The sequence below is a fragment of the Protobothrops mucrosquamatus genome, unplaced genomic scaffold, assembly GCF_001527695.2.
Source record: "Protobothrops mucrosquamatus isolate PMUCROS unplaced genomic scaffold, P.Mucros_1.0 scaffold_35, whole genome shotgun sequence".
In the NCBI taxonomy this organism is placed as follows: Eukaryota; Metazoa; Chordata; class Lepidosauria; order Squamata; family Viperidae; genus Protobothrops; species Protobothrops mucrosquamatus.
The window spans coordinates 437,512-449,800 of record NW_015386111.1 but is presented as its reverse complement, the minus strand read 5'-3'; the positions used below and the strand labels follow the sequence as shown (position 1 = coordinate 449,800).

At 39.0% G+C, this 12,289-nt stretch overlaps 1 protein-coding gene across 1 annotated transcript in view; it reads right to left on the bottom strand.

Moving 5' to 3' along the window:
• Positions 1-313: 313 nt before the first annotated feature.
• The window catches only part of FARP1 (FERM, ARH/RhoGEF and pleckstrin domain protein 1), an 81,331-nt gene continuing 69,355 nt past the window's right edge, over positions 314-12,289 (bottom strand). Inside the window, exons 19-24 of the mRNA XM_029283003.1 lie at positions 11,527-11,609; positions 10,857-10,969; positions 9,904-10,067; positions 7,205-7,312; positions 2,733-2,884; positions 314-1,879 (exon numbers count right to left, since the gene is read on the bottom strand). Of these exons, the coding sequence (XP_029138836.1) occupies positions 1,798-1,879; positions 2,733-2,884; positions 7,205-7,312; positions 9,904-10,067; positions 10,857-10,969; positions 11,527-11,609 (702 nt within the window). The 3' untranslated portion in view covers positions 314-1,797. The remainder of the gene's footprint in view (positions 1,880-2,732; positions 2,885-7,204; positions 7,313-9,903; positions 10,068-10,856; positions 10,970-11,526; positions 11,610-12,289) is intronic.

Genomic DNA, 12,289 nt, shown 5'->3' with positions numbered 1-12,289 from the left:
AACAAGGGTCTACAATCTTCCAGGATTCAGCTTCGATCTAATGGCTTAGCTGGAAAAATCAAACCACAGCCCCCGGGGGAGGGGGAGGTATTGGAGAGAAAAAGTTTTGAATCAATCCTGGATTGCAAAATGCATGTTGGGATATGTAGGCCAAAGAAAGGTTTGTGCAAATGTCTGGAAAACTTTTCATGGACTCATTTTGATGAACCTATGTAAGTTGCCCAAATCAGTTGCACACATATAAATTATGTGTTATCAATTATGCATGTTCAAAATAACACGTTTTTGTAAATGGCAAGGAACAAACATCATGGCAAGAAACCCTCAAAGCTATATACACTGTTTAAAGCTGTTGAGGTATTTTATTCCCTTTTCTGTAAGCAAATCTTAAAACATGTTTATACAACAGAGCCTCTATATTTGCCAAACCTGCTCTTAAAGCAAGAGATTGATACAGTAGAAATCATTTTTCTTAAAATGTGTGACATGTGGTGGGATTCATATTACATCTAATAATACACAATGAATCTATTTCAATTGCTGGAAAGTTTATACTCTCAATCAAATCTTTAGAACAGCCTTTCTCAACTTGGGTTCCATGAAAGGTCATTATTATATTAACAAAATACTGTTGTTGTTGTTTTAAATTTTGTGTGCCATGCAATGTCAACACTTCCAAAGGTGGGAATTTTTACATGCTGCTAATCATAGTGAGCTTTAGATAGAATAATTTTTATGCAAGGGTTCTCTGAGCCCTGAAAATTATTTCAAAGCTTCCTCCAGGGGGAAAATGGTTGAGAAAGGCTGTTTTGGACTCTTAATCGGGCTGGACATTGATTAAATGAACATATTTAAGGCTATCTAATTGCTTCCAAATTTGTACAGACAAAATATGAATGGATTTATAGTACCACTTATAAAGGTGCAGAAGCACAGAGTATATTGGGACAAAACATTACAGAAACAAATGTTTCCTTTGAAGAGATGCACCCGCACCTGTTCTTATTGAAACACCAATTTTCTGACAAAAAATTAATGCCACAATCCTTGTAGAACACAGATATTGACATTTTGTTACACAAATCATTATACCATCTTAAATTTCCTAAGACATTGTTACGAGTACTTCATGGAGTAAAATACGTAAACTGTTTCTCGGGCATGATTTTCTATCTCAATATTAATTTTCATCAGAAAAAAGCAGGCAAATCCATCTGACAATATCGGAAGGAAATATTTCCAACGTTCAGAAGTGAGATGAATTGAACAAACTACATATTTGGCTGCCAGTTTTAATTCTTACAAGCAAACTGTGTAGAAACATCAAAAATAAAAGAACTTTACCTTGAAGATTTATGTTGAGGTGGTGAAGTGAATAGATAATAATAACCAAAACAAAAATCAGTCCAAAACTCATTTTGAGGGTCTGTATATTAAAGAAGAGGCATCAGGTTTTCAAGGAAGTATAAAAAAAATTAAGTTGCTACAAAAATTGGTCTACATATTTCTGGTGCAAATTTTTTGAGGCGAAGAAATATCTTTTGGCATTTGGCACTCCAAGGACAATATTTTAATACTGGCACAAGCTAAAAAAACCACTCCAAAGAACAAATACAAGACATGAAACCCTCACGTGGCTGATAATAGTAAACAAACCTGTAGAGGCATTATTTCAAAAGCTGATCCAAAACATTTTTAATAGATTTGTGTTTTACTAAATCTTAAAAGGGGAAAATAAATTCAAATATCCTCTAAAAAAGCAGCAGTTGCTGGAATGAACCATTTGGAGTTCAGCCATCAATAAACATGGGATTCTTCGTGACTTAATACACGGACACGCGAGGCTGGGCCTGTGGCACTTCGGATTACCTCCATCCACCTAAGCAATAGAAAGACAAACATCAGGACTTCCTACACTGTACAGGTGGGAAGCTTTTCTACTGTGGATGTGGCTTCACAGAAGACATTTGCCTATTAGGTGAATTTGGGAGAGATCAGTAGGATGGGAAAAGGGAAGGAGTAGGTGGGTCTCCTGTCTGCATAAGGCAGAATGTTCTTTCCCAATTCTATGCCAGCCTGTTTTTCCAACAGCTGATCTGGTTGGCCAGAATGGAATGGAGTTGGGGAAGAACAATGGAGATGACTCTTCCCATTGGTTGTCCCAAAGATATAGGTTGTCTTTCCCATCCTGATAGCCTTGCTAAGCAATTTGAGATTAAGAGGGCACCAGTGGGATACAGAAAAAAGTGACCTGGAATGCCAATCTTTGTTCCACCCATTTCAAGTTCATCTCTCTGGGACAAGCAACTAGGCATAGGGATTCTGATGGGATCTCATATGGGAAGAGTTTAAAACCTCTACTTTGAACAGAGTGGTGGCAGAGGGGAAAAAGAGGGCAGTAATGGTTAAGTACAAGAGGTTTCTGAGATTTCTCAACCTCAGCAGTCTTAAGAGGTGTGGGCTTCAACTCCCAGAATTCCCCAGCCAGCATGAAGTCCACCCATCCTAAAGTTGGTGGAATTTGAGAAACCCTGCACTTAACCACCATTTGTAAACTAAGCTTAACCTATATTATAGAGTAAGACACATATATTTAAATGGATTTTGCTACAGAATATTTTCATGCTGCTTTACTTAAATTGACTGGATTATAACAGTACTTATTACCTATCCATTTTAATGATAGAATTTAACAGCATAGTATGTAGTAAAATCAGAGTAAACAAACATACCTTTCAAATGTATATTCACTCTCCGCCCTAAAATAGTACACATGGGATTTGAAGTGTAGCTTAAAGACATAGTCTTTATTAATGTTCTCAGATTCAGAAGGAATGGTAAGAGAATAGCCCAGCAGAGGAAGGCTAGCTAAGGGATGATTGTCCTGAAAACAAAAGGCAGTAGAGTTGTAGCAATAGCAAAGGTCCCACTTCACAAATTAATAAAACTGCATGCAAAGAGCTTCAAAACTATCTTCCTACCATCAAATCCCAGTATGTTTCAAGTAAAAGACAAAACCCAGGAAGGTCCTCCCCAAAAGACATTGGCTTCTTGTCTTTCCACTGCACACAGGCTTATAGGTTTGGATTTGCCCAAGCTTCTCTTTTCTTAGATTTTTATCACATCTTTTCTTTCATGTACAGCTCAAGGCAGCAAACATACCAATTCTCCTTCCTATTTTCCCCAGAAAAACAACCCTGTTTGGTGAGTGAAGGATGAGTGCCTGGCCCAAAGTTACCCAGCTATTTTCTCATGCCCAAGGTGGGACGAGAACTCACTGTTTCCTGGTTTCTAGGCCAGCACCTTCACTACACTCAAAGCCCAGTGAATGAATGAATGAATTTACATGATTTATATGCCTGCTCATCTCACAGCTGACTCTGAGCAGTACCCAAGGATAAAACAAAGACCCTGATCATAAAAATCAGCAACAGAGTTTACCTAACCTCCTAAACCAACACTTAGAGCATGGATGTCAAACTCAATCGTGTGATGTAATGTTTTTTGCCTTTATGGAACTGGGGGTGGTCTGCACTGACGCATCTGGCCTGTGGGCCGCCAGTTTGACACCCCTGACATAGAGGAAACAACCAGGTGCTTTACAAAAGGTTATTCTCAAGTGCAGAAGGCAGTCTCTTCCCCATATTCTGTATCTCACTGGAACTGAGAAGAGTTTCTGTGAAAGAGACCCCACACATATTGCACCTAAATGTGAACCACTATTGGCACAATTACTACACTCCCTATAACATGGTGGCTGTAGACATAGCTTCTCATGTTCCTGTTGTCTACTGTATTTATTTTTTACCAGATGTGCAAGTGGAAAGGAGAGACTGCTCATCATTCGGTGGCCTTCAAGTGGTTATTTGTGAGTTATATGGAATATGGCATGGAGAGGATGGTCATAATATTCTATGGTTCTGGTAAACTCTTGGATGACTACCTTCATCCATAATGCACGATCACTGGTGACTCTGTTCCTTATCTCAGTTTCTCGAGCTGATGCAAGCAAAGTTTCCACAGTACATATAGGTACATACATCCTCGCTTATCAACTACTCATTCAGCAACCATTCAAAGTTACAAAGGTGCTGAAAAAATAATTATATGACCAATTGATGACCATTTATTGCTGTTGCAGAATCCCTCAGTTCATGAACACCATTACAGTCAATATGTAGTGTTCTGAGTCTGATCTGTGTTTTTTCTCTCTCACCTACTTGGAGAGGAGAGAGATTGGAGAGGAAGGGATTGCAAGAGAGTAAGCTGTTTGCTCTTGTACACATCAAAAACAATGCAACTGCATTGACAGCCTGGAGTTAGGACCCACAAATGCACTATGTAAACAGCTTGCAATATTTTCATGAAATCTCTTTCTATCCAATCTCTTCGCTCTGCGAAGGAGATCTGAGCAGAGAGATTGACGAAGTGACTGAGAATAAACTGTTAGCTCTTCTATACATGAAAAATAGTGTGATTATGCCAGTAACAGGAAAGTGGTCATATAACTACAATTTCTGACATTCCCTGCTGGCTTCCCAAAAGTCAATGGGGAAGCTGGAAGGAAGTTGGAAGTCTCAGTCACATGATGTCCTTAATAACAAATAGGACTGCAGAAACTGCCATTGCTAAGTGGCACAAATAGGCAATGTTCAACTTTATGACCATGTTGCTTAGTGATGGGGATTCTGGACTAACACTAGCTTTTATGGGCTTGCTTCATGAAATTTGGACAATTATGAAAAGCCCACCACACATACAGTTTCCACAAGAAATCTCTGTCCAAGCGAAGTAGTTAACCACAGCATTTAATATATTTATGGCACAGTATCTTAAAGAGCATAAGATAGGAAGCACATCAAAACTATGGCAAGGAGAAATAGGGAGAGTGCCATCTTCTTCTTGAACCTCCTCCTTAGCTGACATCAAAAGTATATTTGAAGGTAGCTCAATAAGGATTTTCTCAAGAAAAAGCCCATAGTTCTGGTGATTGCTCTGATCCTGAAGATAATGATGTTTTAGTAATGAAGCAAATCATTACAATGCTGTTGGACAGTGCAATAGATTAAAGAGAGCTAAACAGTCTAACATTATGAGGGGCCTATGTAGGCTTACAAACACTCTTATGTGTGATGCACAGAGCCCACAAAGAATCCACTACATAGAACAAGAAGGCAAAAAGCAGAAAGAATGAAGCTGCGTTGCCTATTTTGTTCCCTCATTGATTTTCTGTGCTCCATCTGCTCCCAATCTGTTCGGTTCCTCTGTTTTCCACACACAGCCATATTTGTGCCAATGTAAATCTGGACATCACATTTCAACTGCTACTTTCTTACTATAAACTTAACCTTTTCCAATAGCAAAATACCACACCAAGAATAACCTTCTCTTTTGGGGGCAGGCAGGAGTGGAGAGTATGTACCTATTTTATTTTATTTTTTTAAAAAAGGATTAACATGTCTGCAAGTTAGTAGAGGTCTGGATAGCAGATTTTTGTAGCGGTGCAGACTTCTGCAGATAAACATTGGATTAGTTTTTATCTGCAGAGTTATTAACTATACACTTCCACTTAAACAGCCTAATTCTGAAATACTGAAGCATTTAGAATTCCCAGAAATCCATCAAGTGCCTTTGGACTAAACTGTAGAATTCAGTGCCGATTTTTTTCTCCAAGTTGTTCATCCATAATTAATTATCCCTGCAGCTAATCCATTTTCTGTAAAATGTTTCATATTACGGTAATTAATCTCAAATATCTTTGGGTGTACCCTTCCTCGGAGAAATGAAATGTAGGAACCAAAGCCACCAATAACAGAATAGCAACTTTCAAACAGCACTCATGAAAGTGCACAGTTTTCATTGCAGAAATTTCTAATACAGGCTGTCCTTGACTTGTGACCATTTGTGACAGTTTCAACTGTTCAACCATTCATTCAGCTGAGAGCTAGTTTGGTCTAGTAGTTAAGGCAACCGGTGAGAAACCAGGAGACTGTGAGCTCTAGTCTCGCCTTAGTCATGAAAGTTGGTTGAGTGACTTTGGGCCAGTCACTCCCTCTCAGTCCAATCCCAATTGTTGTTGTGGGGGGAAAAGAGGAGGAAGGACTATTATGTATACCACCTTGAGTTATTTATAAACAGTAATATAGGCAATATTAAAATGTAATAAATAAATCAGCAACTATCAGCAACAAAGTTACAATGGGGCTAAACAAATGGTGGTCCTTGGCATTCCAGCAGTCCCAATACCCCCATGGCCATGTGATCATGATTGGGGTGCTTGGCAACCCAGTTGCACTTACGACCAGTTGCCAAGCACACCACAATTATGCTGCTGGCTTCCTAAGAAAGTCTATGGGGAAGCCAGCAGGAAGATTGCTAGTCACTGAGGTAAGTCTTTCCCTCCCCCAGATCCTCTGCAATTGCATTTTGTTAGCTATTTGTGCACCCTGCATATCGTCCCAACACACACAATGCCCCCACACACCCACTCTGACTTGTGTGGTAGCTCTTGCACACCCCCTGAACTCTTCCTGATTCTCATTACACATCTTGTGCACCCTCTCACACAGTCACTTACCCTTCCTAACTCACGGAACATCTCTCATGGACCCTTCATATTCCATGCAATACCCCTTGTACATCTCTTGCGCATCTCCTCACACATTACCTGACCCACGCAATAATCTAGTATACTCCCTTGCACTCTCCCCAACCCACACTATACCTCTCACTCACCTTCTCACATCCCCTATTGTCTTCTTCGGCCCACACAGCGCGTCTCTCACAGCCCCTCTCACTCTCCACAACTCATGTGACACTCTTGCACAATCCCTTGCACTGTCACATACTCTCTCTTCTCTGACTCTTTCCCCTATCCCCTTGTTCCATCCCTCACCTGGTAACAGCCACTCATCTGCCCATGGGTAACTTGCAACTTCCTGTTGCCTTTCCTATGCCTGTAGGATGCGGACAGCTGGTAAGAATTTGTCTCACCTAATGACTGTAATAATGAGGACTACACAGATTGCCATTGTTCAGTGATGCAACTACATTACTTAATGATGAAAAGTCTTATTCCAATTGCTGTCATAGGTCAAGGACTATCTATATTAGCTCTCCTGGGGCTAATCAAACGGCATTTCAATCCTCTAATGTGAAAAAGGTAACATAAAGATTATTTTCTGCTTTCAGAAGAATCAATTACCTGGTGAGATTTGTAGAAAAACATGCAGAAGTTGGTGAACACCACCCAAAGCTTCTGCCACCCATTGCTGTTTTTGAATTTTCGCAGAAGGTTTCCAGAGAGTTGGTTCTGAAAAAAGGAGGGAAATAGTACAACAAACAAAATAAAATACATGGAGAGGGTAAAACAAGATGATGGAAAGCAGGCAAGGCTCATGTAGAATGGCATTTTTTCAGCCTAAATTGAAAGAGTTTATTTTTGTCTGTTGAAAATGGTAATAAATCGCATTTCAAGTTTCTGAACTGTTTCATTCAGTGAGGTCGGCTTGTAAGTTGAATCTAGCAAGAAATAAATTATCTGCTGTTACCTTATTAGAAGCCCCACTTAAACTGAGGTGGTGTTGGCAGACATGCAATTTTCTTGACAAAGTTACAGAAGCGTTTTGCCCTTGCCTTTTTTCCAGAATGGTCTCTTGACTTCCTGGCTTATGTTCTGGGCCTGAAATTCCAACACTCTCTTCCAACTAGTTATCAGGGCTACTACCCCTGCTTTGCTCCTGAGATCAGCCAAGACCAGCTAAGTGCAGCCACTTGCTGAAACACATTTGATGCTGGAGTATTTATTTTTAAGGGTGTGTGGCTAGAAGACAATTTTACTATGATTTTAAATTATAATTCTTTGTGCAGGTGGGAAAATTTATAAAGAATATTTCACACAACACCACTATTTAAAAGGGTCCAGAAAATTGAATGTATTTCTCTTAAGTCATCTTTAGAAAGGTAGCTTAATAACAATAACTTAGGCCCCACTGATTTTAATAGGTAAAACTTAAATAGATTGTAAAGTTGCATAAATGAGAGGCTTTGATTTGAATTAAGTATTTGGAAACTTTTTTTTGATGAAATAGTTAAAATAAGGTGCTTTGGATTAAATGTGTGCCTACCATATATTTGAAAGAAGCTAATGCTAAATATCAAATACATCCAATGATTATGACAAAGGGAAGATAAACATACACTTTAGCTTAAAAATAATCAGTCTTGCTGAATCTTTGTTCTCTTAGTGGAAAATTTTATTATTCTTTTAGTTCTGGTTGACGTTTAGCAGCATAATGAACAAGGCTCTTATCAAAACAGCTAAAAGGAAACACTATTACCGTCCAAATTGTCAACAGGGCTAACAAGCTTTTTACTGTATTTTGAAAGCTTTCATTTTGACCCATTCCAGTTTCAAAAAACCAGACAGGATGTGTGTGTACTGGAATACAATAACACACATGTAGTCCTAATTCTCTACTTTTGATTTTGGTTACCTCATTTTCTGAAGGGTATCATAAAAGGACAGGCTTTGCATTCGGTACCAGCAGACATATGAAATGGAAACAGGCCGCTGATCACTGATCAGTCCAACAGGTGGGGAAGGACAGTCACTGACAGTGAGAGGGTCTTCTACCACAAGAAAAAGAGAAAGAAGGAGGGAAAGAAGGAAAGACACAGAGAGAAAGCATAAACTATAATGTTGATGTGACATTAAACACAGAATTAGGAAAGTATGACTGTAACTTGCCGGTCATGGGAAAAGCTGTGGAACTAAAGACAGTTGTGTGAGTGCAGATGGATCTGCTTCTAGGTTGTTTGATGTGATAAACTCCAAGTATGTGAGGGCAATCTGGCGGCAAGATTTGTCACCCTATTGATCCCCAGAGGTGAAGTATTAGGATGTTTCTGATAGAATATGCCACACACACTCAGAAGTAAGATCAAATGTATTTGGAGAGAATTACAACCAGGTATGTCTGAATCCAAGGGAAATATTTAGTTCTTTAAAATTTTTATTTTTAAAGCTATAGAACCTTTTATTCTATAAAACTAAGGCATGTATATCCGGTGCGTTCCCTGATGTAGCCAAAACAACCTAGAGGCATTCCTTTGGAAATGGGTGTCTGCAGGTACCTTAAAGAAGCTAAACCAATTTATAATTTAAATGAAATGCTATGTTATTTTTTCATCTTCAACTCAATTTTATAAAAAATTGTGCTTCAGAAGAACTGTTTTCTTCTACTTTTCAACAGAGTTGAATGGAGCCTTATTTTATGAAGAAGAACTGAAAGCAGAACAACACATGATCTCCACAAATATCCCCTTTATCTTTGATAAAATTAAACACCGAAGTTCCACATAAAAGCTAACATGAATTGATATGAGAATGCAATACTTTCCATGCAAATTTCATTGATTTGGGATGAGAATGTTTTGGATTCCATACCTCATTAATCTGTATCAAATTGGTTTAGCTACAGCCAAAATGCATCTTTAAAAATACACAGAGAGATCTCCTCTGATAAAGAAAACATGAGAGAGGCAGATAAGCCTGAGAGGAGAATATTGTAAGAGTCCAGAGAATAACAGACAGCAGAAAATAAAACAAATTGCACATTTCAGACTGCAGCTCATAGACAGACCTATTGCCCTTTCCAAATATACTGAGGATTAAAAAAAAATACTCAGAAGAACCCCTCTTGATATCAACATATAGAAATTAATTTAGAAGCATGAAAGGTATCACATGAAAAGTAAAATTATTTATAAATTGCCTGAATGTCTTTTGAATGGACTTAATGTAGTTTCCAATTAACCAAGAGGGCAATGATTGGAAAGGAAATGGTGCCTGAGGAAGATGGCTCTTTTGAGCTGCAGTCCAAGCCATTTTGAGCCAGATACCTCCACTGCAATACTAAAGTCGACCATAGAGACACTGGTATTTCTGTGCCAGCAGACGTGCACTGTAGTGTTGCCACGGTGAGGAGCTTGACGTTCAAGCGAGGTGCGGGATGCATTGAGATCATCCTCCGATTCCTGGTCTACAGTGGACTCCTCGGGAGACTCTACAAAATGCAGGGGAAAAGCCTCTTTTTTCCCCCCCTTGTATAAAATACGGAGCATGAAATCATAAGCAAAATATTATCTCTGATTAAAGGAAATCTCCAAAATGGTGAAGAAGCTATCTTAGTGCCTTGTCTGTTTTGAGTTGGTTGTATAGGGAAAACATGAATATGGAAGGAGATTAAGATATTTTTTCCCTGAGGAAAGCATCCCGACAAGAAATTAATGGCCAATTGATTAATCAATAATTCATTATGGGATTGTGCATAGGAACATTATTATTATTATCTATAACAGTGTTTCTCAATGATAGCAAGTTTAAGATGTGTGGACTTCAATTCCCAGAATTCCCCATGGACCATGTTGGCTGGGGAATTCTGGGAGCTGAAGTCTTAAATTTGCCAAGGTTGAAAAACATCGATTTATAATTTAGGCCCTAGTAATTCTGTGCTCTAAATAGAGTGACTTAGTACATACTTCAGTGAAACATGAATTATTGTTTTGGAACACAGAAGGCATTCTTTAATTTCAGCGTCATTTCATTTACTACTTTGCATACAATTCCATATACTGCCATTAAACACATTTCTAAAATTCTTAAAAGAGAATAAAATATAGGATTTGATACCCACAAACCAGCTGCCATATAATCTATCTGAACTGAAATTAGATAAGAAAAGACCTGATTTTCCTTGTTTTTAAAGCAGGGGCCCTGCAGCATGTACTGCATATATAATGATACTTTGGAACTGTAGGATTCACACACACCCCTTTTCTTGTTCTGGACTTACTTGTGTCAGGTGGGCTATTTCCATGGAATTCAGAAGCAGGATCATTACAGTTCTCTGCCAAGTCAATGGCCATCTGAAGGTCCTCAGTCCACTTGTCCATTTCAATGCGGTTACTAGGAAAATAATAGAGGTTTATTTATTGTTTATTTGCAGGACTTATATGGCTGCCTGTCTCATATAACAATTCTAGGCAGCTCACATCTATACATAAAAGCAAAGATAAAAACAGAAGTACCCTTCCCTCAGGTGCCAGCCCACACAGCTTCCCAGCTAGCCCAATACTTGGGAGAAGAGTTCTTCACAGTGTCCTGTGAATGCTAAAAGGGTAGTTCTTTTTTTTAATTGCAAATAGTATTGAGCTTCACAAGTTAGGCAAAATTAAGCCATATCCTGCTTTCAGACTATTTATTTGGGGGGTGGGGAACCTTTATAACCAGGCCAGATAAAGTTACAAAAAAGCATACTATCACCTTCTGCTCTGCAAGCTTACTTTACTTTATATTAACTAATGCCTGTTTATTGCAAAAGGGTGATTACAAATGAATTCAGAATTACCATTGTAACTAGCTACAATACCTATAATAATCCAAAGTGTATCTTCTGTAGAACAGGCACACTGTCTCAAATCCCTACATAGATGTTCTAAAAGCACATGGTCCAAGATAATTACCTCGCAGCAACAACAATGGATTGGTGTTGACTTCTCAGTGTAAAGCAGTGAGGAACCCCCCATTCTTCTTCACTCTCTTCTATCTGAGAAAATAAAAATGGAGACATCATTGTCCAACTGGAAAATAAATTTTCAAACAATGTGGACAATAATTTACAAAAATTCAAGCTACCAAAGTCTGATTGTTTTTCACTATGAACGCAACAATTGTTTTCTTCTTACCAATATGGAAATTATGGAAAGAAATAATAATAGCTGTTACTATGTAACAGCCACTATTTAGTACTGACAAACAGAAGACTAGCAGAGCATGTCTATGAACACTAACTAGCAGTCAGAAGATACAATGAAAACCCCTTAATCTCACAACTCATGAAGAAACTCAACAATAGTTTCAACTGGGAAACTGTGAGCATCCTAGACCAGGGGTAGGCAACTTTGGCTCTTTTATGACTCGTGGACTTCAATTCCCAGAATTCCTGAACCAGCCATGCTGAGGGGAAAGGGAGAGGTTTCCAAGCTGAGCCATGTTGGCTCAAGAATTCTGGGAGTTGAAGTCCACGAGGGAGGAACAGACTCAGACTCAACCCTTCCAAGACCGAGTGGCTGTGGTTGCCGGCGCCCCGGCATAGTCAGCTGATTCCATCGCTGTCTATAGGGGGCGAAACTTTGGCCCCCTCAGAGAGGGCGCGCAACTTGGGTGTCCTCCTGGATCCACGGCTGACACTGGAAGATCATTTGTCGGCCGTGACCAGGGGGGCGT